General features: G+C 43.8%; 1 protein-coding gene across 2 annotated transcripts in view; it reads left to right on the top strand.

The window, feature by feature from the left end:
- The window catches only part of LOC106606743 (voltage-dependent T-type calcium channel subunit alpha-1I-like), a 139674-nt gene extending 117079 nt beyond the window's left edge, over positions 1-22595 (top strand). Inside the window, exons 30-35 of one of the 2 annotated variants that reach the window (XM_045715479.1) lie at positions 482-934; positions 7731-7886; positions 10290-10427; positions 14378-14564; positions 18435-18706; positions 19062-22595. In XM_045715479.1, coding sequence (XP_045571435.1) covers positions 482-934; positions 7731-7886; positions 10290-10427; positions 14378-14564; positions 18435-18706; positions 19062-19757 — 1902 coding nt within the window. In that variant the 3' untranslated portion in view covers positions 19758-22595. The remainder of the gene's footprint in view (positions 1-481; positions 935-7730; positions 7887-10289; positions 10428-14377; positions 14565-18434; positions 18707-19061) is intronic. The other variant, XM_045715480.1, reaches the window with a different exon arrangement.
- Positions 22596-26533: the final 3938 nt, after the last annotated feature.

Here is a 26533-nt window from a genome sequence, read left to right on the forward strand (position 1 = left end):
CTGTCTAGAGAGAGGGGAGGGAGGGATAGAGGGAGGAAAAGGAGGGGAGAGGGGAAGAAGGAAACACTTGAGACTACACAGTGAAAAGGTCAAAACAAATGAGAGAGAAGAGACTAGAATTAACTCATGTCTGGATGTCTTACAGTTATTGTGTGACAGGTCAATCTGCTCACGAAAGTCTTACATTGATATCTTTGTTTCAAGTTGGAATGCTTAACTCTTGTTCATGAATTTGTTCAATAAAACTTGTTGTTTCTGTATAGTCCTTTATAGTCCCATATAGTCCTGTATAGCTCAGTTGGTTGTGGGTTCGATTCCCACGGCGACCAGTATGAAAAAAATATTAAAATCTATGCACGCTCTGGATAAGAGCTTCTGCTAAATTACGTAAATGTAATAATGTCTTAGCAGGACTTCATGGCTTGACCTAACAGACAGCTCCTATTTCTCCTCTCTCCCACCTTCCCTCCCCCCTCCCTAGGACACGTTGAGGGAGTGCCCTCCGGACTACGGGCCTGACTACTCCTGCAACCCCAGCCTGCAGTTCATCTCTCCCATGTACTTTGTGTCCTTTGTGTTGACGGCCCAGTTCGTCCTGATCAACGTGGTGGTGGCGGTGTTGATGAAGCACCTGGACGACTCCAACAAGGAGGCCAAGGAGGAGGCGGAGATGGACGCTGAGATTGAGCTGGAGCTGGCCACGGGGGCCCTATGCTGCATGGGGCCGGAGGAGTCTGTTCAGGAGGGAAAAAAAGGTGGAGGAGCAGGGGGAGGTGGAGGAGCAGGGGGAGGTGGGGGAGGTGGAGGAGGAGTGGAGAGAGGGATGGGAGTCCCAGGCAGTTCCTCTGGGGGGAATATGCATCATCACGTGGCAACGACGCATCCAGGAACACTGCAAGATCTGAACAATCGTGATCCCTACTCTCCTGCACAGGTGAGATGGATGGATGAATACATTTCTGTCCATATGGGTCTGTCTGTTTCTGTCTATTTGTCTTTCTATTTGATATTATAGGAATTACACATATAAACAGTCTGATACACTTGTGTGTAGTACATAGACGTAAGGTTGAGGTCATTATGACAGGGAGAGAGAGAACAAGAACAAGAAAAGACAGAGGAGACAGAAAGATAATCAGAGACATTTAGTCTCCTTCCCATTCTGACATCCTCAGTGTTTTAGACTGACAGCCCATCAGTCCTGTTTAACTCAGTTTGTCTGCTTGTTCACTCAACCTTTCATAATGTAATACAAAGGAACAGCCAGGAAAGATACGGAGAGACAGCGAGAGAGAGAGAGAGAGAGAGAAAGAGAGAGAGAGAGATTGGAGAGAGAGATGTTTAATCTTGTCGGCCCGGGTATTCAAATAACAGACATCATCTCTGAACAGGTCATAATGTAGATTCAGTACAATGTCACCGTGACCCAGAGTGTGTCTCAAATGGCACCCTATTCCCAATATAGTGCACTACTTTTAACCAGAGAATTTGGGTGCCATTTGGGACGTACCCTAGAACATGGCCGTGGCCCAGACTACTGCAGAAAAACACAGCTACTCTCATTCAGGGTTCTGTTATTGGTTTCTACAGATGAAAACATCTCGAAGGGGTTTGGATATTATTCTCGGGACCCCTGAAATAGATGCTGATGAAAGAACAATGTGATTTTAGGGAGTTGAAGGGAGAGGGACATTGAAATACATTTTCATCTAGCTGCACCTTTCACAGTGAATTTGCCTGGCGCTCTCCATCGCCATGGCAACCCTTGTTGTCAGTCTTCTGCGGCGAGGTAGACGAGCAAACACACACTGCACCGTGCATTTAATCACCTTTTCAATTCAAACTCAGGACCTCAGATATTAACCCGTCAGTGTGCACACACACACACACACACACACACACACACACACACACACACACACACAAACACACAAACACACACAAACACAAACACAAAGCCCTGGAAGACATAAACACACACACACACACACACACACACACACACACACACACACACACACACACACACACACACACACACACACACACACACACACACACACACACACACACACACACACACACACACACATTGAGATTACTAAAAACCTAATCATAATGTAATGGCAAACACAAGCAAACACACACACGGATGACTCACCGGCTGCCTGCTACGATCTGTTCTACCTTTACAGAACTAAACTTGGCTTTACTGAGGAGCCATTTTTAGCTTTGTGTTGGCTGACAGAATAACTTAATAAGGGAGGGAGGGAGGGAGGGAGGCAGCTTCTTTGGTCTGCTCTCCTCTCCTCTCTCCTGGGTGATATAATCAGGGGCCTTTAGGCCAACTCAATTTATTCATTCACAACAGCTACAAATGTGTGTGTGTGTGTGTGTGTGTGTGTGTGTGTGTGTGTGTGTGTGTGTGTGTGTGTGTGTGTGGGTGTGGGTGTGGTGTGGGTGTGGGTGTGGGTGTGGGTGTGTGTGGGTGTGTGCGTGGCGTGTGTGGAGGCAGGAATGATTGAGAAACAGATCTGGAGGAGAGTGAGTGACATGAGGAGGAGGGAAAGGTGGAGAGAGAAGTAAAGAGAGAATGTGTGTAAAGAGGAGAGGTGATGCTAAGTGATTGGAGGGGAGCTGAAGGAAATGGCCATGATGAGAAATCAATGTTTACACCTTTAAGGCAATACAATTCACAGCATCACTACGGCAGTTGTTTCCTTTACTGTGACACTTGTAATGGGATTCCAGACCTGGCAGAATGTGTTATATACAGACCCGTTCCTGTTTTATATACAGTATTCTAGTTATTCTAGACCCTGTGGATTCCACTCAAGATACGGAGAGACTGCGAGAGAGAGAGAGAGAGAGATGGGAGGAGAGAGAGAGAGAGAGAGAGAGAGAGAGAGAGAGAGAGAGAGAGAGAGAGAGAGAGAGAGAGAGAGAGAGAGAGAGAGAGAGAGAGAGAGAGAGAGAGAGAGAGAGACTTTAAGGCACACGTTCTCACCAGGTGGCCAGCACTACTGTTGTGTAGAAAAATAGAAATGGCCTTACTAACCTATTAGGACTAAGCCATAGTCATTCAGGCGTGTGCCTGCGTGCGTGCAAGAATGGGTGTCCGTGCTTGTGTATGTGTTCCTTTGCTGTTTCGTAACACATTCGTTCAGGGCCTACTCCAGTGCCATTCTTAACAACCCACACACACTGAGGAGTATCTGGACTCTGTATAGATGTAGTCTATTGTTATTTACTGTATAGTGATGGGGGAAAAAATAGATATAGTTTCATATCGGGATATTATCGTATTGATATATCGATATATTGTTTTGGCTGTACCTGCACCAAAATATTTTTCCTTCATAGCTTGTTCTCCAACTTCTTTTTAAATAGGGAGCCAATATGTTTTCAGCACTTTTTATTTCCATGACTAATCAAAGAAAGCTCATTTTCTCATGTCTCTGTGTATGTGGGTTACTGTATATGTGGGTTAGCAGTGTTAGACAACGGCTACAGTTTATAAAACTGTAACACTGACGATACACTTTGCTGGATTTTTCCATTGCTGAGAATAAATGTAGCCTGTGGATTTAGCAGCCTATGACCCTGTTTCCTTAGTACTGTATGTATTTAGGGGAATGTTTCTTAGTACTGTATGTATTTAGGGGAATGTTTCTTAGTACAGTATGTATTTAGGGGAATGTTTTTAGTACTGCATGTATTTAGGGTCATGTTTCTTAGTACTGTATGTATTTAGGGGAATGTTTCTTAGTACTGTATGTATTTAGGGGAATGTTTGTTAGTAGAGTATGTATTTAGGGGAATGTTTTTTAGTACTGCATGTATTTAGGGTAATGTTTCTTAGTACTGTATGTATTTAGGGTAATGTTTCTTAGTACTGTATGCATTTATGGTAATGTTTCCTAGTACTGTATGCATTTAGGGTAATGTTTCTGAGTACTGTATGTATTTAGGGGAATGTTTCTTAGTAATGTATGTATTTAGGGTAATGTTTCTGATTACTGTATGTATTTAGGGGAATGTTTCTGAGTACTGTATGTATTTAGGGTAATGTTTCTGATTACTGTATGTATTTAGAGGAATGTTTCTGAGTATTGTATGTATATAGGGGAATGTAGTACTGTATGTATTTAGGGGAATGCTTCTGAGTACTGTATGTATTTAGGGGAATGTTTCTTAGTACTGTATGTATTTAGGGTAATGTTTCTTAGTACTCTATGTATTTCGGGGAATGTTCCTTAGTACTGCAAGTATTTAGGGGAATGTTTCTTAGTACTGTATGTATTTAGGGTAATGTTTCTGAGTACTGTATGTATTTAGGGGAATGTTTCTTAGTACTGTATGTATTTAGGGGAATGTTTCTAAGTACTGTATGTATTCAGGTGAATGTTTCTGAGTACTGTATGTATTTAGGTGAATGTTTCTGAGTGCTGTATGCATTTAGGGGAATGTTTCTTAGTACTGTATGTATTCAGATTAATGTTTCTTAGTACTGTATGTATTCAGATTAATGTTTCTGAGTACTGTATGTATTTAGGTGAATGTTTCTGAGTGCTGTATGCATTTAGGGGAATGTTTCTTAGTACTGTATGTATTCAGATTAATGTTTCTGAGTACTGTATGTATTCAGGTGAATGTTTCTGAGTGCTGTATTACAGAACAACTATTTTGCTGATGAGATTCAAGATATAAATTATATAATGAAGTTTAGATAGATGACTTCTTCATTATAATAATGTAATAACAGTCAGCCAGCTCCCTAAACGGTTATCTAATTTAGCTATTGAACATTTAATACAGACATGTATCAAATCTATCACAGATATAATAATGTAACCAGTTAATATAAACCGTTTTGGTGTCACTATTTGAATGTGTAATGTTGTAACGCTACTTCTGTAGTAGATGTTACTAGGTGTAGATGTTGCTGGTTGAAGGTGTTACTAGGTGTAGATGTTACTAGGTGTAGATGTTGCTGGGTGTAGATGTCACTAGGTGTAGGTGTTACTAGGTGTAGATGTCACTAGGTGTAGATGTCACTAGGTGTAGATGTCACTAGGTGTAGATGTTACTAGGTGTAGATGTTGCTGGGTGTAGATGTCACTAGGTGTAGATGTTACTAGGTGTAGATGTTGCTGGGTGTAGATGTTGCTGGGTGTAGATGTCACTAGGTGTAGGTGTTACTAGGTGTAGGTGTTACTAGGTGTGGATATCACTAGGTGTAGATGTCACTAGGTGTAGATGTTACTAGGTGTAGATGTTACTAGGTGTAGATGTCGCTAGGTGTAGATGTTACTAGATGTAGATGTTACTAGGTGTAGATGTCACTAGGTGTAGGTGTTACTAGGTGTAGATGTCACTAGGTGTAGATGTCACTAGGTGTAGATGTCACTAGGTGTAGATGTTGCTGGGTGTAGATGTCACTAGGTGTAGGTGTTACTAGGTGTAGGTGTCACTAGGTGTATATGTTACTAGGTGTAGATGTTGCTAGGTGTAGATGTTGCTAGGTGTAGATGTCACTAGGTGTAGATGTTGCTGGGTGTAGGTGTTACTAGGTGTAGATGTTACTAGGTATAGGTGTTACTAGGTGTAGATGTCACTAGGTATAGGTGTTACTAGGTGTAGGTGTTACTAGGTGTAGATGTCACTAGGTGTAGGTGTTACTAGGTGTAGATGTCACTAGGTGTAGGTGTTACTAGGTGTAGGTGTTACTAGGTGTAGATGTCACTAGGTGTAGGTGTTACTAGGTGTAGGTGTTACTAGGTGTAGATGTCTCTAGGTGTAGGTGTTACTAGCTGTAGGTGTTACTAGGTGTAGATGTTACTAGGTGTAGATGTCACTAGGTGTAGGTGTTACTAGGTGTAGATGTCACTAGGTGTAGGTGTTACTAGGTGTAGGTGTTACTAGGTCTAGATGTCACTAGGTGTAGGTGTTACTAGCTGTAGGTGTTACTAGGTGTAGATGTTACTAGGTGTAGATGTCGCTAGGTGTAGATGTCATAAGGTGTAGATGTCACTAGGTGTAGGTGTTACTAGGTGTAGATGTCACTAGGTGTAGGTGTTACTAGGTGTAGATGTCACTAGGTATAGGTGTTACTAGGTGTAGATGTCACTAGGTGTAGGTGTTACTAGGTGTAGATGTCACTAGGTGTAGGTGTTACTAGGTGTAGATGTCACTAGGTGTAGGTGTCACTAGGTGTAGATGTCACTAGGTGTAGGTGTTACTAGGTGTAGATGTCACTAGGTATAGGTGTTACTAGGTGTAGGTGTTACTAGATGTCACTAGGTGTAGATGTCACTAGGTGTAGATGTTGCTAGGTGTAGATGTTGCTAGGTGTAGATGTCGCTAGGTGTAGATGTCACTAGGTGTAGATGTCACTAGGTGTAGGTGTCACTAGGTGTAGGTGTTACTAGGAGTAGATGTCACTAGGTGTAGATGTCACTAGGTGTAGATGTCACTAGGTGTAGATGTCACTAGGTGTACAGCCCTATGCTGTGATTCCTCTATGGATTGACCCATTGTAGCTGTAAGTTAACCCTATAATGTATCTATAATGACATTACCATGTAATAACTGTGTTCTTTTTTCTTTTCTTTTTTTAACCTTTATTTAACTAGGCAAGTCAGTTAAGAATAAATTCTTATTTTCAATGACGGCCTAGGAACAGCGGGTTAACTGCCTTGTTCAGGGGCAGAACGACAGATTTGTACCTTGTCAGCTTGGGGATTCGAACTAGCAACCTTTCGGTTACTAGTCCTAGGATAGTTCTAGGATATGATATAATGAATCATGTAATAACTGTGTGTTCCAGGATATGATATAATGAACAATGTAATAACTGTGTGTTCTGGGATATGATTTAATGAACCATGTAATAACTGTGTGTTCCAGGATATATATATATATATTTTTTTTTTATTTCACCTTTATTTAACCAGGTAGGCCAGTTGAGAACAATTTCTCATTTACAACTGCAATCTGACCAAGATAAAGCAAAGCAGTACGACAAAAACAACAACACAGAGTTACACATGGGATAAATATAATGAACCATGTAATAACTGTGTTCCAGGATATGATATAATGAACAGTGTAATAACTGTGTGTTCCAGGATATGATATAATGAACAATGTAATAACTGTGTGTTCCAGGATATGATATCATTAACCATGTAATAACTGTGTGTTCCAGGATATGATATCATTAACCAAGTAATAACTGTGTGTTCCAGGATATGATATCATTAACCATGTAATAACTGTGTGTTCCAGGATATGATATCATTAACAATGTAATAACTGTGTGTTCCAGGATATGATATCATTAACAATGTAATAACTTTGTGTTCCAGGATATGATATCATTAACAATGTAATAACTGTGTGTTCCAGGATATGATAGCATTAACCATGTAATAACTGTGTGTTCCAGGATTTGATATAATGAACAGTGTAATAACTGTGTTTTCCAGGATATGATATCATTAACCATGTAATAACTGTGTGTTCCAGGATATGATATCATTAACAATGTAATAACTGTGTGTTCCAGGATATGATATCATTAACCAAGTAATAACTGTGTGTTCCAGGATATGATATCATTAACCATGTAATAACTGTGTGTTCCAGGATATGATATCATTAACAATGTAATAACTGTGTGTTCCAGGATATGATATCATTAACCAAGTAATAACTGTGTGTTCCAGGAGAGTCAGTGGCTGGACAGTGTGTCTCTGCTGATAAAGGACTCATTTGAAGGAGAGATGCTGATGATTGACAACCTCTCTGGATCTGTCTTCCATCACTACTCTTCTACCTCTCCTCCTGTCTGGAATGACTGTAAGAGCCACCCACAATTAGAGGTAAACACATGAACCATGCATATGTAGACGCGACACACACACACACACACACACACACACACACACACACACACACACACACACACACACACACACACACACACACACACACACTATCCCTGTTGCTAGTTGTGTTTATCACAATGATAAAGTGGAACAGGCCACTCTGGAAAGTAATAACTGGGATTTGAACCTCTTCACCTGTCACTCTTCCTTTCTGCCTGTCTGCAGATGCTGTCAAGCTATCAATCTGTCCTCTCCTCTCTTACATGCTCCACCCATCTCTGATTTATCATGTCATGAAACCACCTCTCTCTCTCTATCCTGACGTCTGTGTCTGTCCTTCAGCTATCTCCTGGGTTCGTGTGTGTGTGTGTGTGTGTGTGTGTGTGTGTGTGTGTGTGTGTGTGTGTGTGTGTGTGTGTGTGTGTGTGTGTGTGTGTGTGTGTGTGTGTGTGTGCGTGTGTGTGTTGAATGTGTGATTGTTGTGCCCCAGGGCATGGAGAGACAACAGCAACACTGATTCTTATTTAAACCTATTTTAAGGGGACAGTGGACATGACCTGGTGCATCAAGACATACACCATATATACAAAAGTATGTGGACACCCCTTAAATTTGTGGATTCGGCTATTTCAGCCACACCTGTTGCTGACAGGTGTATAAAATTGAGCACACAGCCATGAAATCTCCATAGACAAACATTGGCAGTAGAATTGCCTCACTGAAGAGCTCAGTGACTTTCAACGAGGAACCGTCATAGGATGCCAACTTTCCAACAAGTCAATTTGTCAAATTTCTGCCCTGCTAGAGCTGCCCCAGTAAACTGTAAGTGCTGTTATTGTGATGTGGAAACGTTTTGGAGCAACAACGGCTCAGCCGCGAAGTGGTAGGCTATGCAAGCTCACAGAACGGGACCACCGAGTGCTGAAGCGCGTAGCACGTAAAAATTGTCTGTCATCGGTTGCAACACTCACTACTGAGTTCCATACTGCCTCTGGAAGCAACGTCAGAACAAGAACTGTTCGTCGGGAACTTCATGAAATGGGTTTCCATGGCCAAGCAACGGCACACAAGCCTAAGATTACCATGCGCAATGTCAAGCGTTGGCTGGAGTGGTGTAAAGCTTGCCGACATTGGACACTGGAGCAGTGGAAACGCGTTCTTTGGCGTGATGAATCATGCTTCACCATCTGGCAGTCCGACGGACGAATCTGGGTTTGGCGGATGCCAGAACACTACCTGCCCCAATGCATAGTGCCAACTGTAAAGTTTGGTGGAGGAGGAACAATGGTCTGGGCCTGTTTTTCATGGTTCAGGCTAGGCCCCTTAGTTCCAATGACTGGAAATCTTAATGCTACAGCATACAATGACATTCTAGACAATTCTGTGAAGGCCCTTTCCTGTTTCAGCATGACAATGCCGCCATACACAAAGCAAAGTCCATACAGAAATTGTTTGCAGAGGTTGGTGTGGAAGAACGTGAGTGGCCTGCACAGAGCCCTGACCTCAACCCCATCGAACACCTTTGGGATGAATAGGAACGTCGACTGCAAGTCAGGCCTAATCGCCCAGCATCATTGCCCGACCTCACTAATGTTTTTGTGGCTGAATGGAAACAAATCCCTGCAGCAATGTTCCGACACCTAGTGGAAAGCCTTCACAGAAGAGTGGAGGCTGTTATAGCAGGAAAGAGGGGACTCCATATTAATGCCCATGATTTTGGAATGAGATGTTCAACGAGCAGGTGTCCACATTCTTTTGGTCATGTAGTGTTTATAGGGTCTGTCTGGAAACAACCTAACATAGGACTTGTGATAGTTAGGGCCCTAAGTTTCTCCTGACCACATCAGGGGCCTTTATCTCTGTTTCTCTGAACACATTCCATCCTCCCAGTCTATTTTCCCCACCTTCTATCTCTTTCTGTCTTGCTCCCTTTTTCTAATTATCCCCCCCTTCCCTACCTCTCTCTCCCCTCCTCTCCCCTCCTCCCTCCTTCTCCCCTCCTCCCTCCCGCTCTCCTCCTGCCGCCGGCATACTGCAGTGGTAATTTACTGCTGTATATGAGCCGTGAATCTCTCTTTATGAACCTCTTTGTCTCACTCACCCACAGGCACATGTTCATATAACGGCTGCCTCCCTCACCCCATTGGATTTCAATTGTCTCTGTTTTGTTTGTCCATTCTCTCTCTCAGTTTTAGATAACTTTCTCTCTCTCCTTCACTTTCCCTTTCCCCCTTTTTTTCTCCATCACTCCTTCCACCTCTGTCTCTCTTCCCCTCTCTCCCCCTCTCAATCTCTGTCGCTCCCTCTCACTCTCTCTCCCACCCTTCACTCTCTCTCTCGCTCCTTCTCCCCCCTCTCTCTCCTTCTCTTTCCCTCTCTCTCCCTCCCCCTCTACAGCAGATCAGGCTGGCAGAGATAGAGCAGGCATCTCTGAGGTCAGACCAAATGTCAGACAAGTCGTCGTCTCCGGCCCTACCTGATGACCTCAGCCTGGACGACCAGAGTGTCCACCAGCTGCTGGTGCGGGAGGGCAAGGTAGAGATGGAGAGATGGAGGGGTTAAAAATGGGAAGGGGGTTTTGGAGGACAACGGAGGGGGTTGAAACATGGGACTGGGTAGTAGACCTGGGTTCAAATAGTTTTGAGCTTGCTTTAGCCATCCTGCAGTACCAATAGGGCAAGGTCTGCACTTTAGAGGCTAAGATGTTGAATACTATTTGAACCCAGGTCTGCTCCGGTCTGAGGATGGGGTGATAGAGGGGGTGGACAGTGGGTTCCCTTGGTCTCCAGTACAGAAAGTATACTTGCATTCCAATAAAGGAAGCATGGCACAAAGTTCCAGGGGCATAAGAATAAATCCTGAATCCTACTGAAGCTCTAATCTCCTGTACAGAAACCTTCAGGAATAGAAATCCATTCAGTCTACTGCCTCCCCTCTGGCCTGTGAGGGCTATCTTCCTCTTTTTCCTCTACTACATCGTTCCTCCCTTTCCTTTACCCCCCTCCGGCAATTACACCTCTGTCTGCCCGTCCCTCCCTATCTTCCTATCATCCCTCCCTGTGCGATATCCTTCCCTCTAGTTGTTTAATGCTAGTAGGAGTATGTGGGGGTGGGGGATTGTGTGTGTTTATACACATTTTACTATACTTATGTGTCATGGTTCCTCCTGGCACCAGAGGGCGGTCTAGGGACTTTTATTGGACTGTGTCTTATTATTTCATGATTGTTTCCCCTATAAGAGAGGTGTGTTTTCTGTTCCCTTTGTTAGTTCTTGAATTCAGTTTCCTGTATGGTTCCCCTGTGTGAGTTTTGAGTGCTGGTGTTTGTTGTTTTTGGTTACATTTTTCTGTATCATTACATTCTCCATTATTCATGTTAAGTATTTACGTTTTTTCCCAAGACGCTGATTCATGGTCTGGTTCATTCTCTGCTCATTGATTCAATTTACCACGTCACATTTTGAGTACCAGATTTCCTCACAAGAATAGTAAGACATAGCTGTTTGTGTGTGTGTGTGTGTGTGTGTGTGTGTGTGTGTGTGTGTGTGTGTGTGTGTGTGTGTGTGTGTGTGTGTGTGTGTGTGTGTGTGTGTGTGTGTGTGTGTGTTTGTGCGTGCGTGCGTGCGTGCGTGCGCGAGAGCGAGCGAGCGCGAGATACAGAATTAGGCAGATACCAACTAATTATCCAAATCAGAAAAGAGTTGTTAAATTCTACAACCACCTAAAAGGAAGCAATTCCCAAACCTTCCATAACAAAGCCATCACCTACAGAGAGATGAACCTGGAGAATAGTCCCCTTAGCAAACTGGTCCTGGGGCTCTGTTCACAAACAGAGCCCCAGGACAGCAACACAATTAGACCCAACCAAATCATGAGAGAAAAAAAAGATAATTACTTGACACATTGGAAAGAATTAACAACAAAAAACAGAGCAAACTAGAATGATATTTGGCCCTAAACAGAGAATACACAGTGCCAGAATACCTGACCGCTGTGACTGACCCAAGCTTAAGGAAAGCTTTGACTATTGTCGTGTCTTTGGGGTACCATTAAACTGAAGACATGTTTATCAATTAACTCCCTGTTATTATTATCACGCGATTAAACTGATTAATCGTTTAATTGTAATTAACTAGGAGATCGGGGCACCAAGGAGAATATTCAGATTACAAAGCTATAATTTTCCTAATATAACTTTCTGATATTATAATATTATATTTTATATTCTATTATATTATAGGCCGATTATCTTCTGGTTTAAATGGTGTATTTTACCTCGTGTTCAGTCTCATTCCAAACGTCGTAAATTGTTGTATCTGCACGAACCCAGTCTTTACTAAAATCATCCATACATCAATTGTCTTAAAATCATTTATTTACTACACTAAGTAATTAACAGAAAACATACAAACAGTAATTATCGTCACAAAGGATTGGTAGAGGAATGTGCCCTTGTGGGCTAAACAGGCAGGTCGGCCTGTTGAACAATGGATCATAAAAGGTCAGCTGTGGCACACAGAGTTCATTAATATTAACAATTGATATGCTAATCCTTTGCACATGAACGCTCACTCATTCGGGAACAATTGCAATCAATATATATTTACGCTCAGTGTGTCATTGGGATCCTTGTTGGAGAGTTTTGTCCGCGTTCTCTCTTTCTCTCTCTCTCTCGGTTAGAATGGATCTTTCAGAGCGACATTCATTAATGTCGTCATAGAATGGATGTTTCGTTGGTCTTCGCGTTCGATGATATAATTTACTTAGCTGCAGACTAATAATTAATATCAAAGACTTGTTCTTATTCTGTCGGTATCAATAGTCTAAAAGTTAACCACGTGGTATGGTTCACTTTCAGTAGAGGAATTGGATGGTAAAACCTATTGGCCATGGAGTGGAGGCCTGGTCTAAAGAAATGTAAATCAGGGTGGGTTTTATAGTGACCCTTGAACAGGCTTGTCAAATGATGCCTGGTCCTGTATGTGTCCCTGGGGGCGTGCCTATGACTGAGTTAGACTTGGTTACAGAAATACAATTCTATCACATTACATCAGTACATAGCATCTCAATGTATTACAAAAGCTTTATCCTTATTAATACATTCTATACAACCATTATGATGCAAGTCTCAAGCTGAGGCTATTATATAAACAGTTTTATGGTAATATGGCTATATTGTCTCTTCTGAGTATCACAACATTGTACCAAGCGGACCAGTTCGTAGCTGGATTCTTCACCAATCTTCCATACCTTCTCCAGAACACACATGTCACTCGGTTCTCCAATTCTATGAGTTGGAAGAATTTCCTTTGTCTCTCTATGAAACATGTGGTAGGAGATTCTCCACTTAGGGTTTTTACAACCCTTTCACACAGGGCCTGGGTTGGGGGAAGGTAGGTTGGGGAATGGTACAAAGGGGAGGGGGTCAACTGTCCTTCCTGTACCCAAAGAGGCCAACGTCATGACACTATGTACAGACTCAGTGAGCATAGCCTTGCTATTGAGAAAGGCTGCGAAAGGCAGACCTGGCTCTCAAGAGAAGACAGGCTATTTGCACACTGCCCACAAAATGAGGTGGAAACTGAGCTGCACTTCCTAACCTCACGCCAAATGTATAACCATATTAGAGACACATATTTCCCTCAGATTACACAGATCCACAAAGAATTAAAAAACAAACCCAATTTTCATAAACTCCTATGTCTATTGGGTGAAATACCACAATGTGCCATCACAGCAGCAAGATTTGGGACCTGTTGCTACAAGAAAAGAGCAACCAGTGCAGAACAAAGACCATTGTAAATACAACCCATATTTATGTTTATTTATTTTCCCTTTTGTACTTTAACTATTTGCACATAATGTGACATTTGTAATGTCTTTATTCTTTTAGAACTTTTGTGAGTGTAATGTTTACTGTTAATTTTTATTGTTTATTTCACTTTTGTTTATTATCTAGTTAACTTGCTTTGGCAATGTTAACATATGTTTCTCATGGCAATAAAGCCCTTAAATTGAACATAATTGAATTGAGAGACCGAGACCTTCCGGCTGTGCCCAGATAGCACACATGGCTACCAGGGTTGCTATGGGCCATAATCAGTCATCTACAGGTGATTTGAATCAGAAGTGCTCATAGCTGATAGTAATATCCAGATGAAGGTCCTAGGGAATCGCTTTTAGCGTTTATTTTATTCAACTTTTATCTGAACCAGGAAGTTCATTACAGGTAAAGAATCTCTTTAGATAAAAGAGATTCCTTCTTTTCCCAGGGAGACTGGAGTCTTGTGTCAGTATGCTAACCATAGCCTCAGAGCCTAAGTGTGTATGCTAGCAGGCTAGGAACTTGGACGCTAGCCGGTGCTCCCTTCAGTAATAATGAAGTGCAGTACTGCACCCTATCATGCCCCACTCCACATTTAATTATAATAACAGACAACATAAACAGGTACAGTGTGTGTCAACATGTGTGTTTTCTCCCCCAAGGAGGAGAAGGGCAGTGACTCCCAGGGCTCAGAGGAGGCTGGCGGAGGAGGGGACTCCTTGACCCAGGCCCAGACAGGGGGGTCGAGGCGCTGCAGGGCCCACAGTTCAGTAGCCGAGGAGGGGGCTCCACTCCTGGTGGAGGTGGGGGTCCATCAGAGACACAAGACCCCATCCCACCACAGCCCTGGTGAGTCCAGTCATACCCTCTGCTCCAGCCTTTCCAGCCTAATGTGTATTGCTGTATATGTGTGTGTATATCGGAGGGGTTGGGAAACAAAGCAACATTTCTATATATATTCTATATATATATATGGACTAATTCAATGGCTTGCAAAAGAATTCACCCCCCTTGGAATTATTCCTATTTTGTTGCCTTACAACCTGGAATTAAAATTGATTTTTGGTGCGTTTGTATCATTTGATTTACACAACATGCCTACCACTTTGAAGATGCAAAATATGCTTTATTGTGAAACAAATAAGAAATAAGACAAAAAAAACTCTAAACTTGAGCATGCATAACTATTCACCCCCCAAAGTCAATACTCTGTAGAGTCACCTTTTGCAGCAATTACAGCTGCAAGTCTCTTGGGGTATGTCTCTATAAGCTTGACACATCTAGCCACTGGGATTTTTGCCCATTCTTCAAAGCAATACTGCTCCAGCTCCTTCAAGTTGGATCGGTTCCGCTGGTGTACAGCAATTTTTAAGTCATACCACAGATTCTCAATTGGATTGAGGTCTGGGCTTTGACTAGGCCATTCCAAGACATTTAAATGTTTCCCCTTAAACCACTCAAGTGTTGCTTTATCAGTATGCTTAGGGTCATTGTCCTGCTGGAAGGTGAACCTCCGTCCCAGTCTGAAATCTCTGGAAGACTGAAACAGGTTACCCTCAAGAATATCCCTGTATTTAGCGCCATCCATCATTCCCTCAATTCTGACCAGTTTCCCAGTCCCTGCCGATGAAAAACATCCCCACAGCATGATACTGCCACCACCATGCTTCACTGTGGGGATGGTGTTACATTACATTACATTACATTACATTTAAGTCATTTAGCAGACGCTCTTATCCAGAGCGACTTACAAATTGGTGCATTCACCTTATGATATCCAGTGGAACAACCACTTTACAATAGTGCATCTAAATCTTTTAAGGGGGGGTTAGAAGGATTACTTTATCCTATCCTAGGTATTCCTTAAAGAGGTGGGGTTTCAGGTGTCTCCGGAAGGTGGTGATTGACTCCGCTGTCCTGGCGTCATGAGGGAGCTTGTTCCACCATTGGGGTGCCAGAGCAGCGAACAGTTTTGACTGGGCTGAGCGGGAACTGTGCTTCCTCAGAGGTAGGGGGGCCAGCAGGCCAGAGGTGGATGAACGCAGTGCCCTTGTTTGGGTGTAGGGCCTGATCATAGCCTGAAGGTATGGAGGTGCCGTTCCCTTCACAGCTCCGTAGGCAATCCCCATGGTCTTGTAGCGGATGCGAGCTTCAACTGGAAGCCAGTGGAGAGAGCGGAGGAGCGGGGTGACGTGAGAGAACTTGGGAAGGTTGAACACCAGACGGGCTGCGGCGTTCTGGATGAGTTGTAGGGGTTTAATGGCACAGGCAGGGAGCCCAGCCAACAGCGAGTTGCAGTAATCCAGACGGGAGATGACAAGTGCCTGGATTAGGACCTGCGCCGCTTCCTGTGTGAGGCAGGGTCGTACTCTGCGAATGTTGTAGAGCATGAACCTACAGGATCGGGTCACCGCCTTGATGTTAGTGGAGAACGACAGGGTGTTGTCCAGGATCACGCCAAGGTTCTTAGCACTCTGGGAGGAGGACACAAGGGAGTTGTCAACCGTGATGGCGAGATCATGGAACGGGCAGTCCTTCCCTGGGAGGAAGAGCAGCTCCGTCTTGCCGAGGTTCAGCTTGACTTGTGTTCTCGGGGTGATGAGAGGTGTTGGGTTTGCGCCAGACATAGCGTTTTTCTTGATGGCCAAAAAGCTCAATTTTGGTCTCATCTGACCAGAGTACCTTCTTCCATATGTTTGGGAAGCCTCCCACATGCCTTTTGGTGAACACCAAACGTGTTTGCTTATTTCTTCTTTAAGCAATGGCTTTTTTCTGGCCACTCTTCCATAAAGCCCAGCTCTGTGGAGTGTACAGCTTAAAGTGGTCCTATGGACAGGTACTCCAATCTCCACTGTGGAGCTTTGCAGCTCCTTCAGAGTTATCTTTGGTCTCTTTGTTGCCTCTCTGATTAATTCGCTCTTTGCCTGGTCTGTGAGTTTTGGTGGTCGGCCCTCTCTTGGCAGGTTTGTTGTGGTGCCATATTCTTTCCATTTTTTAATATTGGGTTTAATGGTGCTCCGTGGAATGTTCAAGTTTCTGATATTTTGTTATAACCCAACCCTGATCTGTACTTCTACAACTTTGTCCCTGATCTGTTTGGAAAGCTCCTTGGTCTTCATGGTGCCGCTTTCTTGGTGGTGCCCCTTGCTTAGTGGTGTTGCAGACTCTAGGGCCTTTCAGAGCATGTGTATATATACTGAGATCATGTGACAGATCATGTGACACTTAGATTGCACACAGGTGGACTTTATTTAACTAATTATATGACTTCTGAAGGTAATTGGTTGCACCAGATGTTATTTAAGGGTTTCATAGCGAAAGGGGTGAAGACATATGCACGCACCACTTTTCCGGTTAAAATGTTTTTAATTTCACCAATTTTGACTATTTTGTGTATGTCCATTACATGAAATCCAAATAAAATCTATTTAAATTACAGGTTGTAATGCAACAAATTAGGAAAAATGCCAAGGGGGATGAATACTTTTGCAATTCGCTGTAAAGTATATCTTATATTTTCACATTATTGAGCCAAACCTGCAATAACATCTCTAAATCGGTGTACGCAACCAATAAACATGTTTTTGATTTGAACTGAGCTGAGATAAGCTGAGCTGTACTTCACAGTCCATCACAGTCCAGGTTGGTCCTACACTCTTAGAAAAAAGGGTTCCAAAATGGGTCTTCGGCTGTCCCAATAGGATAACCCTCTTTGGTTCCAGGTAGAACCCTTTTTGGTTCCAGGTAGAACTCATATGGGTTCCATGTAGAACACTGTGGGGAAAGTGTTCTACATTGAATCCAATAGGGTTCTACCTGGAACCAAATATCTACTACCTGGAAACAAAAAGGGTTCTTCAAACGGTTCTCCTTTGGGGACTGCCAAAAGAACCCTTTTGGTTCTAGATAGCAGTAAAAAAAATTCAAAGAGTGTATTCATGGGTTGCACCTCCATCGCTCAGTTGCATCATGACATTGTTATGAACGTTCTCAAGCCGCTCTCCGCCATAGTGGTGCCCGAAAGTTGAGTGATGCCCAGTCATTCTGAAAGGGGCCTAATGACTGTTTAATCTAAATTACACTATAGTGGCCTGGAAATACTATGACGTTGCTACAGAAGGCAAATAATTAGTAGGAAACATCTTTGCCATCATTATCATGTCGTAAAGTGTACTTTAGAGAGATGGCAATGTTGCCATTAGCTAGCGACGTTAGCTAGCTAAAATCCGGTCCTGTCCCTGCAATTTTAGCTAATTATCTAAAGTTATACTGCATCTTAAGTCAATCTGGCAACATCACAATGATGACAATAGGTTTTCCCACTAATTAGTTGCTTCCTTTTGAAATGCCATCTTGTTTCCAAACCACTATAATGCACTTTAGACTAAATCTTAATTAATCTTCATTAGCGCCAATTGACAAAGTGTTACGTAAAACATTCAGTCGGAACCAGGGCCTAAATAGAATCTTCAGAACAGTATTGTAATGCAACGTGCAATCCATGAATAGAGTGAATCAGACATCACAGTACAGTACAGTGGCATTGTTGCTCTCCCTGGAATGATGTGCATTATTTGGCTGGTCTTTGTTAGTCTAATCATCAATATCAGTAATGACTGTTTATCCCTACAGGCTAAATGGATTGTATTTATGTGGTGTTTCACTCGGGATCTAGATGGAATAGTATATTTGCCTTACAGCCTTTCTCTCTGTCTCCAGGTGGCACCTCCTGCAGTAGCACTAAGGCAGGAGAAGGATCAGATGAGGGAGGAAGAGGAGGAGGAGGAAGAGTAGGAGCGGCCAGTGCCTCTGGTTCTCCCGCTCTTATCCGTCTGCCAGCGGAGTTCTTCCACCCTGTGGCAGCAGCGGCCCTGCCGGCGCCCCCTAGGGCCAGAGTAGGGCGCACCTCGCGGGGCCTCAGACTCACCTCCCCGGCCTCCTGGTCCTCCCTGCGCTCCCCAGGAGCCCACAGCCGGGTGCTCTGCACACAGGTAAGACCTGGCCTACTGTATGTACTGTATGTAACAGATACCAACCCACTGCATAGTGTAATTCCTGTAGGGTCTAATGTTAGATCGAGAAATGTACACAAACCTCAGGCTTCCCCCTGATTGGCAAATGTATGTGTCCACCCCCTTGTTATCTTTAATGAGTGTCCGCCACACTGTTTGGTGCTGTTATGACCCTTTTGTGTTGTACCCCATACACTGCCACCAGAGCAACCAACAGACTGTACAGTACACATTGCACATCCTACAGTGTAGTCAGTCAAACATTGACTCTAATGTTATATATTACAATATCTCACTCCACATCTCCACCCTGCCCCTCTCTCTCTGTCCTCAGTACCCGTCCCATAGTGACTCATCTCTGGCCACGGGGAGCTCCGATGGCAGCCTCCAGACCACCCTGGAGGAAGGACTCAGCTTCAGTGTTTCGCCCCCTCAAGACCTGGTGTCCCCCCTCCCCCCTCTCCCCCTGCTCTGCCCCCCGCTCCCTGAGGATCCCACCAGCTGCCCAGCAGGCCAGACTTTGAGACCACGGCCCAGCCCCTCGTCAGGCCCTGCCCTCACCCTCCAGGCCACTCGGGGCCACCAGCGGAGCCAGAGCAGCGGCAGGGGTAGCATCAGCCCCGGCTACAACCGGGAGGACTCCATGGACCCCGTTCCATGTGACCTGGAGGACCTGGGCATCGGGATCAGTTCGTCCATCGGGGGGTGTGGCTCCAGCCAGGCGGGCAACAGCGAACACATGTCGGAGACGCTAAGCAGCCTGTCGCTCACATCGTTGCTCTCGCCCGCCTCCCTGGCCCCCCCGGGGGTGAAGAAATGCAACAGCACGGGGAGCTTGAACCAGGGGGCGAGGAGGGGGGAGGGGAGACAGATCCTAGGGTTGGAGTTGGACCACCAGGGCTTCCTGGCCAACCCTTGGGGAGAGAGTGGGGGAGGCAGAGGAGAGGAGGGACAGTTGGGAGAGGCGCCAGGCCTCAAGGGGAAAAGCTCAAGCCAAACAACAGTAGGGTCCTGTAGTAAAAACAGATGAAGCCAGAATCCCTTGTTGTCTACTACCGCTCCTATTAGGATTCATCAACCCATTACTGTTCCTCTCCGTCCCCCTCAGGCAGAGAGAAGTTTGACGTTTTTGACAACGTGTGATGTAATCCCGTGAATTCCTATAACCAAACCCCTCCTTCTCTCTATATATTTATGTTTATGACCCCCCCTGTCCCATTTTGTGCTACCCTGTGGCAGTGGTTCAGGTGTGGAGGGTTAGAGGTCAAACGGTGGAAGGTTAAAGGGGATTACAGGTGTGACCCCTGTGGTGGTGGGGGGGGCTGGGATGGACTCGTACCCCTCTGGAGGAGAAGGACCCCCAGAGTAGGAGACAGACCAGGAGGGCTGCATCATCATATCAGGGAGATATACATAGAAGACGTAGACAGAGACAAGCTGAGACAGAGATCTAACGAGAACATTTTGTCTTATCGTCATTCCTGTTTTCCTGTTTGTTTTAATTTTTTCTTCGGCTTCACAGAAGTTTAAAATGCAAAAATAGAATATCTAACAAAACTGAGCTGATCAAGCCAACAGATTTATTTATTTTTCAGTGTGGCTGTACATCATGGTGTAGGAGGAGGCTGTATGTATGTTGCGGTGTAGGATGAACCTGAATGTACGTCACAGTGTAGGAGGAGGAAGTTTCTCCTGGAGGGCTGAAGACAGATCTGTTGTAGCAGACGGAGGCTACAGGTCCTTGTGTGTGGAGTGGAGGAGGGGTGAGGAGGTCTAGATTGAACAGAGGTAGTGTAGAGTTCACCTGAGAAGGAGTTGTTATAGTGGAAGAGCTGAGACTTAGGTAGCAAAAGCATGCGTTAACTTATCATCACCATCACCTAACCCCTTCCCTCCATCTGTACTTTTCAGGAAGGAGTGTGTGTGTGTGTGTGTGTGTGTGTGTGTGTGTGTGTGTGTGTGTGTGTGTGTGTGTGTGTGTGTGTGTGTGTGTGTGTGTGTGTGTGTGTGTGTGTGTGTGTGTGCGTGTGTCTAAGTCATAGTACAACAGGAAAAAGAGAGACAGAGAGATAGAGACCATACTAAGATCACATCCCTGCATGCAGCAGTTTGTGAAATAGGCTCTTTTATCCCGAAGTCACTCACTCAGAGAGAAGGACAGGGAGTGAATGAGAGAGACAGGACAGCCTGCAAAATCCACTCACAGTAGGAGAGCCTCTCTGTCAAAGACACTGGCTCTCCTGAGACAAACAAACTGAGGAGACGAGACGAGCACCATTCACTCTGGGAGATGAAAAACTCACACCTGCATACAGTTGCTTCACAATGGAATGTGTGTGAAATTCAAACCTGTCACTTCTTTCTCTTTGTCACTTTGCGAGAATAAGAAAGGAAGAATATATCAGAGATATGAATTCCAGACCAATAGAACCTCCTAGAAGATGGAGGCAGTTTGCCTGCATGATGGAATTATTGCATTTTACTCAAGAGTTTTAATATATATACCGAAGTGTATCAAGATGTCAATGTTGGGATGATAATTATAAAGTGGTTTCTATTCCAATATTTTTTTAGAATACAGAATAGGAGCGTGACAGTGTTGTCATGACTTTGTCCTTAACCTATACCTTACCCGTACGATTTCTCGTATAACTTATTGTCGAAAACCATTTGTCTGCGAGTGGCTTTCAGTTTTATAATGTGGGGTTAAAAATATATACTTTTTATTATTAAAAGTGTGTGGAGAGAACAACCAAGCAAAAAAATGTAAATAAGCTCTGTGCGCTGAAAAAAAAGTTCCCTTAGGCACACGTAACTTTGGGAATTTTGGTTCCTCCTGGAATTTTGGATTTTGGAATCCCAAATGAAGACCAAAGGAGGGAAGGGCCATAATTTCGCAGCACAGGAGAACATTTCCCAATCACAGACATTCCCGGGACGAACAGGGAACATTGTCGCTTAGCTTAGCCTCCTATGCTAACACCAAGACGAAAAAACATTGTTGATCTTTTTGAAAGCTTTAATTTGAGTGTCATACCAATACATGATGACACATCTAATTATTGACACATCAATGTTCCTTAGCATGGTTATGGGATTGCAATAGGATGCTTCTCCTTGTTTAAAAGATGCGTAATTCACTCACCCCCTCTATCTCTCTCTCTAACACACATCTGTAGTAGCAAACCCTAGTTTTGATATCAAGCTGTCACTGTAACGATGAATAAACATTGCATCTTTTCCCAACCTTTTGGTATGCCACTCAGTAAATCTGAGATGAAGTGGCCATCTTAGCCTGACCTAGAATACACTCTTGTATCCCTAGTGGGGTTTTTTTTTGGGGGGGGGGGGTTCATTGAGGTGATGAGCAAAGTTCGGTTTGACCTGTTTAATGAACTTCATTGTCATTTAATTGAATCACTGGTGATTGTCTTTAACATGTTTGTAACATGTGGGATATCAGTGAGTGATTATTGCTATGGGTTGTCTGTTACTATAACTTCAGGAGATGCCACTTTATTATTATAGACCACACCTGGACCGTCTTGGTTAATGGTGGTGGGAATAGGTAGAAGTTGCCCCTAACCACTGATACAGGGTCAGATATTAGTTCATCCCCTTAATGTTTAAGGTTAGAATAAAGGGTTGAGTAATCTGATCCCAGATCTGTGGTTAGGGGCGACTGCAACCTCAAGGTGTAAAACATGAGCGTGTGGGTTGACAGGAACCATAACGTGACCTTGAAGGGCTGTTTTAGCTTCAAAGATGTTCTCATAAATGACGAGACAAACCTCTAAGTCAATGACTATGGCATCAAAGGTAAGCCTAACGGCACAGCAATAAATGTTCTATGTGTTTGCCCTGAGTACATGATGTCATAGTAGTTCTTATCTCACCACAGTATAATTGTAGCCTGTTGTATCATGTCCTTTTTCTGACAAAACAACAATGTTATTGTGGAGTTTTTCTGCCTTCTGAACTAACAGCCAATCAGAATACATTTCTGACTTTCCGGAGACCAATCAAGAGAGAGCTGGGCTGCAATTGGATCAGGAGAACATGAGGTAATTTAGAACTCAGGGTTGAGAGATCAAACCACTAGAGAATAAAGTGTACATATGTCAACAGAGGAATAACCAGTGAGATGGTACAGTACTTTAACACACAACATGTTGCAATGCACAGTGCCTGGTGTTGAGGTGTGTAACCTACAATATAAATCTGTACATAATTTTGAATGTGTGCTATGCTATCAACAATAATGACAACACCTAAAAAAACATGCAGTTTGTGGAGACTAAAAGCATACAATCAATCAAACCTTTTATTTTACATGATAGATCCACAGATACAATTGATATTGTATCATGGAATGTGAAGGGAATGAACAAGCCAATGAAGATCCACAAAATATCACACAGTGAGCCATGAACTTTTCCACATGTGCAGGGTTCAGAGAGAAACTAGTATTGACAGGAAGCATTTCCCTGAAATGAATCTGACGTGTTCCAGTTCTGCACCCAACAGCAGAAAAGTCTTAGCTAGTACAGTCGCTATAATATATTAGTCTGAGAAAGTGACCTCACTTTGTGACTGCTTTGGTTCAGGTAAAGTAGAATACATAGACACCATATCTGACCAGGTGTAGAGCAGGGCTGCCCAACCCTCTTCCTGGAGATCTTCCGTGGGTTTACAGTCCAACCCTCTTCCTGGAGATCTACCGTCCTGTGGGTTTTCAGTCCAACCCTCTTCCTGGAGATCTACCGTCCTGTGGGTTTACAGTCCAACTCTCGTCCTGGAGATCTACCGTCCTGTGGGTTTACAGTCCAACCCTCGTCCTGGAGATTACCGTCCTGTGGGTTTTCAGTCCAACCCTAACTTAATACACCTGATTCTACTAATTAGCTGCTCAACAAGACCTTAACTAGCTGAATCAGATCTGCTAAATTAGGGTTGGACTGAAAACCTACAGGACAGTAGATCTTCAGGAAGAGGGTTTGGCAGCCCTGGTGTAGAGGATGTGGAGGGTGTATAGGGTGTGGATGATGTGGAGGGTGTATAAACCAAACACCCCTGTCTGACAAGTTGTTGTTCATCTTGGCTCTTTTTATTGAAGACTGAGGATCTTTGCTGTAACGTGACACTTCCTACGGCTCCCATAGGCTCTCAGAGCCCGGGAAAAAGCTGAATGATATCGAGGCAGCCTCTGGCTGAAACACATTATCGCTTTTGGCAAGTGGCCGATCAGAGGACAATGGGCTTAGGCGCGTGCCCGAGTCGACCCCATGCTTTATTTTCTTTCGTCTGTTTACCTAAATGCAGATACCCGGTCGGAATATTATCGCTTTTTTTACGAGAAAAATGGCATAAAAATTGATTTTAAACAGCGGTTGACATGCTTCGAAGTACGGTAATGGAATATTTAGAATTTTTTTGTCACGAAATGCGCCATGCTCGTCACCCTTCTTTACTCTTTCGGATAGTGTCTTGAACGCACGAACAAAACGCCGCTATTTGGATATAACAATGGATTATTTGGGACCAAACCAACATTTGTTATTGAAGTAGAAGTCCTGGGAGTGCATTCTGACGAAGAACACCAAAGGTAATAACGTTTTTCTTATAGTAAATCTGACTTTGGTGAGTGCTAAACTTGCTGGGTGTCTAAATAGCTAGCCCTGTGATGCCGGGCTATCTACTTAGAATATTGCAAAATATGCTTTCACCAAAAAGCTATTTTAAAATCGGACACCTCGAGTGCATAGAGGAGTTCTGTATCTATAATTCTTAAAATAATTGTTACGCTTTTTGTGAACGTTTTTCGTGAGTAATTTAGTAAATTCACCGCAAGTTTACTATGTATGCTAGTTCTGAACGTCACATGCTAATGTAAAAAGCTGTTTTTTAATATAAATATGAACTTGATTGAACAAAACATGCATGTATTGTATAACATAATGTCCTAGGTGTGTCATCTGATGAAGATCATCAAAGGTTAGTGCTGCATTTAGCTGTCTTCTGGGTTTTTGTGACATTATATGCTAGCTTGAAAAATGGGTGTCTGATTATTTCTGGCTGGGTACTCTGCTGACATAATCTAATGTTTTGCTTTCGTTGTAAAGCCTTTTTGAAATCGGACAATGTGGTTAGATTAACGAGAGTCTTGTCTTTAAAATGGTGTAAAATAGTCATATGTTTGAGAAATTGAAGTAATAGCATTTCTAAGGTATTTGAATAACGCATCCACAGGATTCCACTGGCTGTTACGTAGGTGGGACGATTTCGTCCCGCCGGCCCTAGAGAAGTTAAATACGTTGAACACGGAAAAACAAGAAATGCAGAAAACACGACAGGAGACAGTTTTGCAGGCTATGACATAACTAGCAGTGCAAAAGACAACTGACCACAAAATCCCCAGGTGAAAACAAGCATCTAATATATGACTCCCAATCAGGAACAACGACGTACAGCTGTTCCTGATCGGGTGCCACACAAACGACACAAAAATAGACATACTAGAAAACCAACACTAGAACATGCACTCAAACCCCAGACTACATAAACCAAACACCCCTTTAATAATACACACAACCCCAACCATACAAAACAAATACCCTTCTGCCACGTCCTGACCAAATTATAATATAATTACTCCCTCTGCTGGTCAGGACGTGACAGTACCCCCCAAAGGTGCAGGACCCGGATGCACCTCACACAAAAAAAGAACATACCCCAAAACAAACAAAATAATTCCCTAAACTAAAGGGAGGGAAGGGAGGGTGGCTGCCGTCAACGACGGCACCTGTGCTACACCCCCCTCCCCAACCCACCTATACTGGAGGTGGCTCAGGTTCTGGCCTACTGCCCTCCAGACTGTAGGCAGACTCTCTTGGCTCCGGACCATAGGCAGACTCACATAGTTCAAAGTTATAGTCAGACTCACTCGGTTCCGGATCGTAGGCAGACTCACTCGGTTCCGGATCGCAGGCAGACTCACTCAGTTCCGGACCGTTGACAGACTCACTCGGTTCCGGACTGCATGCAGACTCACTCGGTTCTGGACCGCAGGCAGACTCACTCGGTTCTGCACAGTGGGCCGTCTTCACTGGTTCCGAACTGTGGGCCGTCTCACTCGGTTCTGCACAGTGGGCCGTCTCCCTTGGTTCTGAACTGTTGGCCGTCTCACTCCGTTCCGGGCTTAACACTCTCACCGGATACTCATGACGGGGTACTGTTGTTGGATACTCTGGACGGGGCACTGTTGCCGAATACTCTGGACGGGGCACTGTTGTCAGATACTCTGGACGGGGCACTGTTTCCGGATACTCTGGACGGGGCACTGTTTCCGGACACTCTGGACAGGGCACTCAAACCCCAGACTACATAAACCAAACACCCCTTTAATAATACACACAACCCCAACCATACAAAACAAATACCCTTCTGCCACGTCCTGACCAAATTATAATACAATTACCCTCTCTGCTGGTCAGGACGTGACAAGCCAGTGGGTTTGGCGACGAATATCAAATCATCAAATCAAATGTATTTATATAGCCCTTCTTACATCAGCTGATATCTCAAAGTGCTGTACAGAAACCCAGCCTAAAACCACAAACAGCAAGCAATGCAGGTGTAGAAGCACGGTGGCTAGGAAAAACTCCCTAGAAAGGCCAAAACATAGGAAGAAACCTAGAGAGGAACCAGGCTATGAGGGGTGGCCAGTCCTCTTCTGGCTGTGCCGGGTGAAGATTATAACACCAAGATGTTCAAATGTTCATAAATGACCAGCATGGTCAAATAATA

This window comes from Salmo salar, chromosome ssa03 (assembly GCF_905237065.1).
Source record: "Salmo salar chromosome ssa03, Ssal_v3.1, whole genome shotgun sequence".
In the NCBI taxonomy this organism is placed as follows: Eukaryota; Metazoa; Chordata; class Actinopteri; order Salmoniformes; family Salmonidae; genus Salmo; species Salmo salar.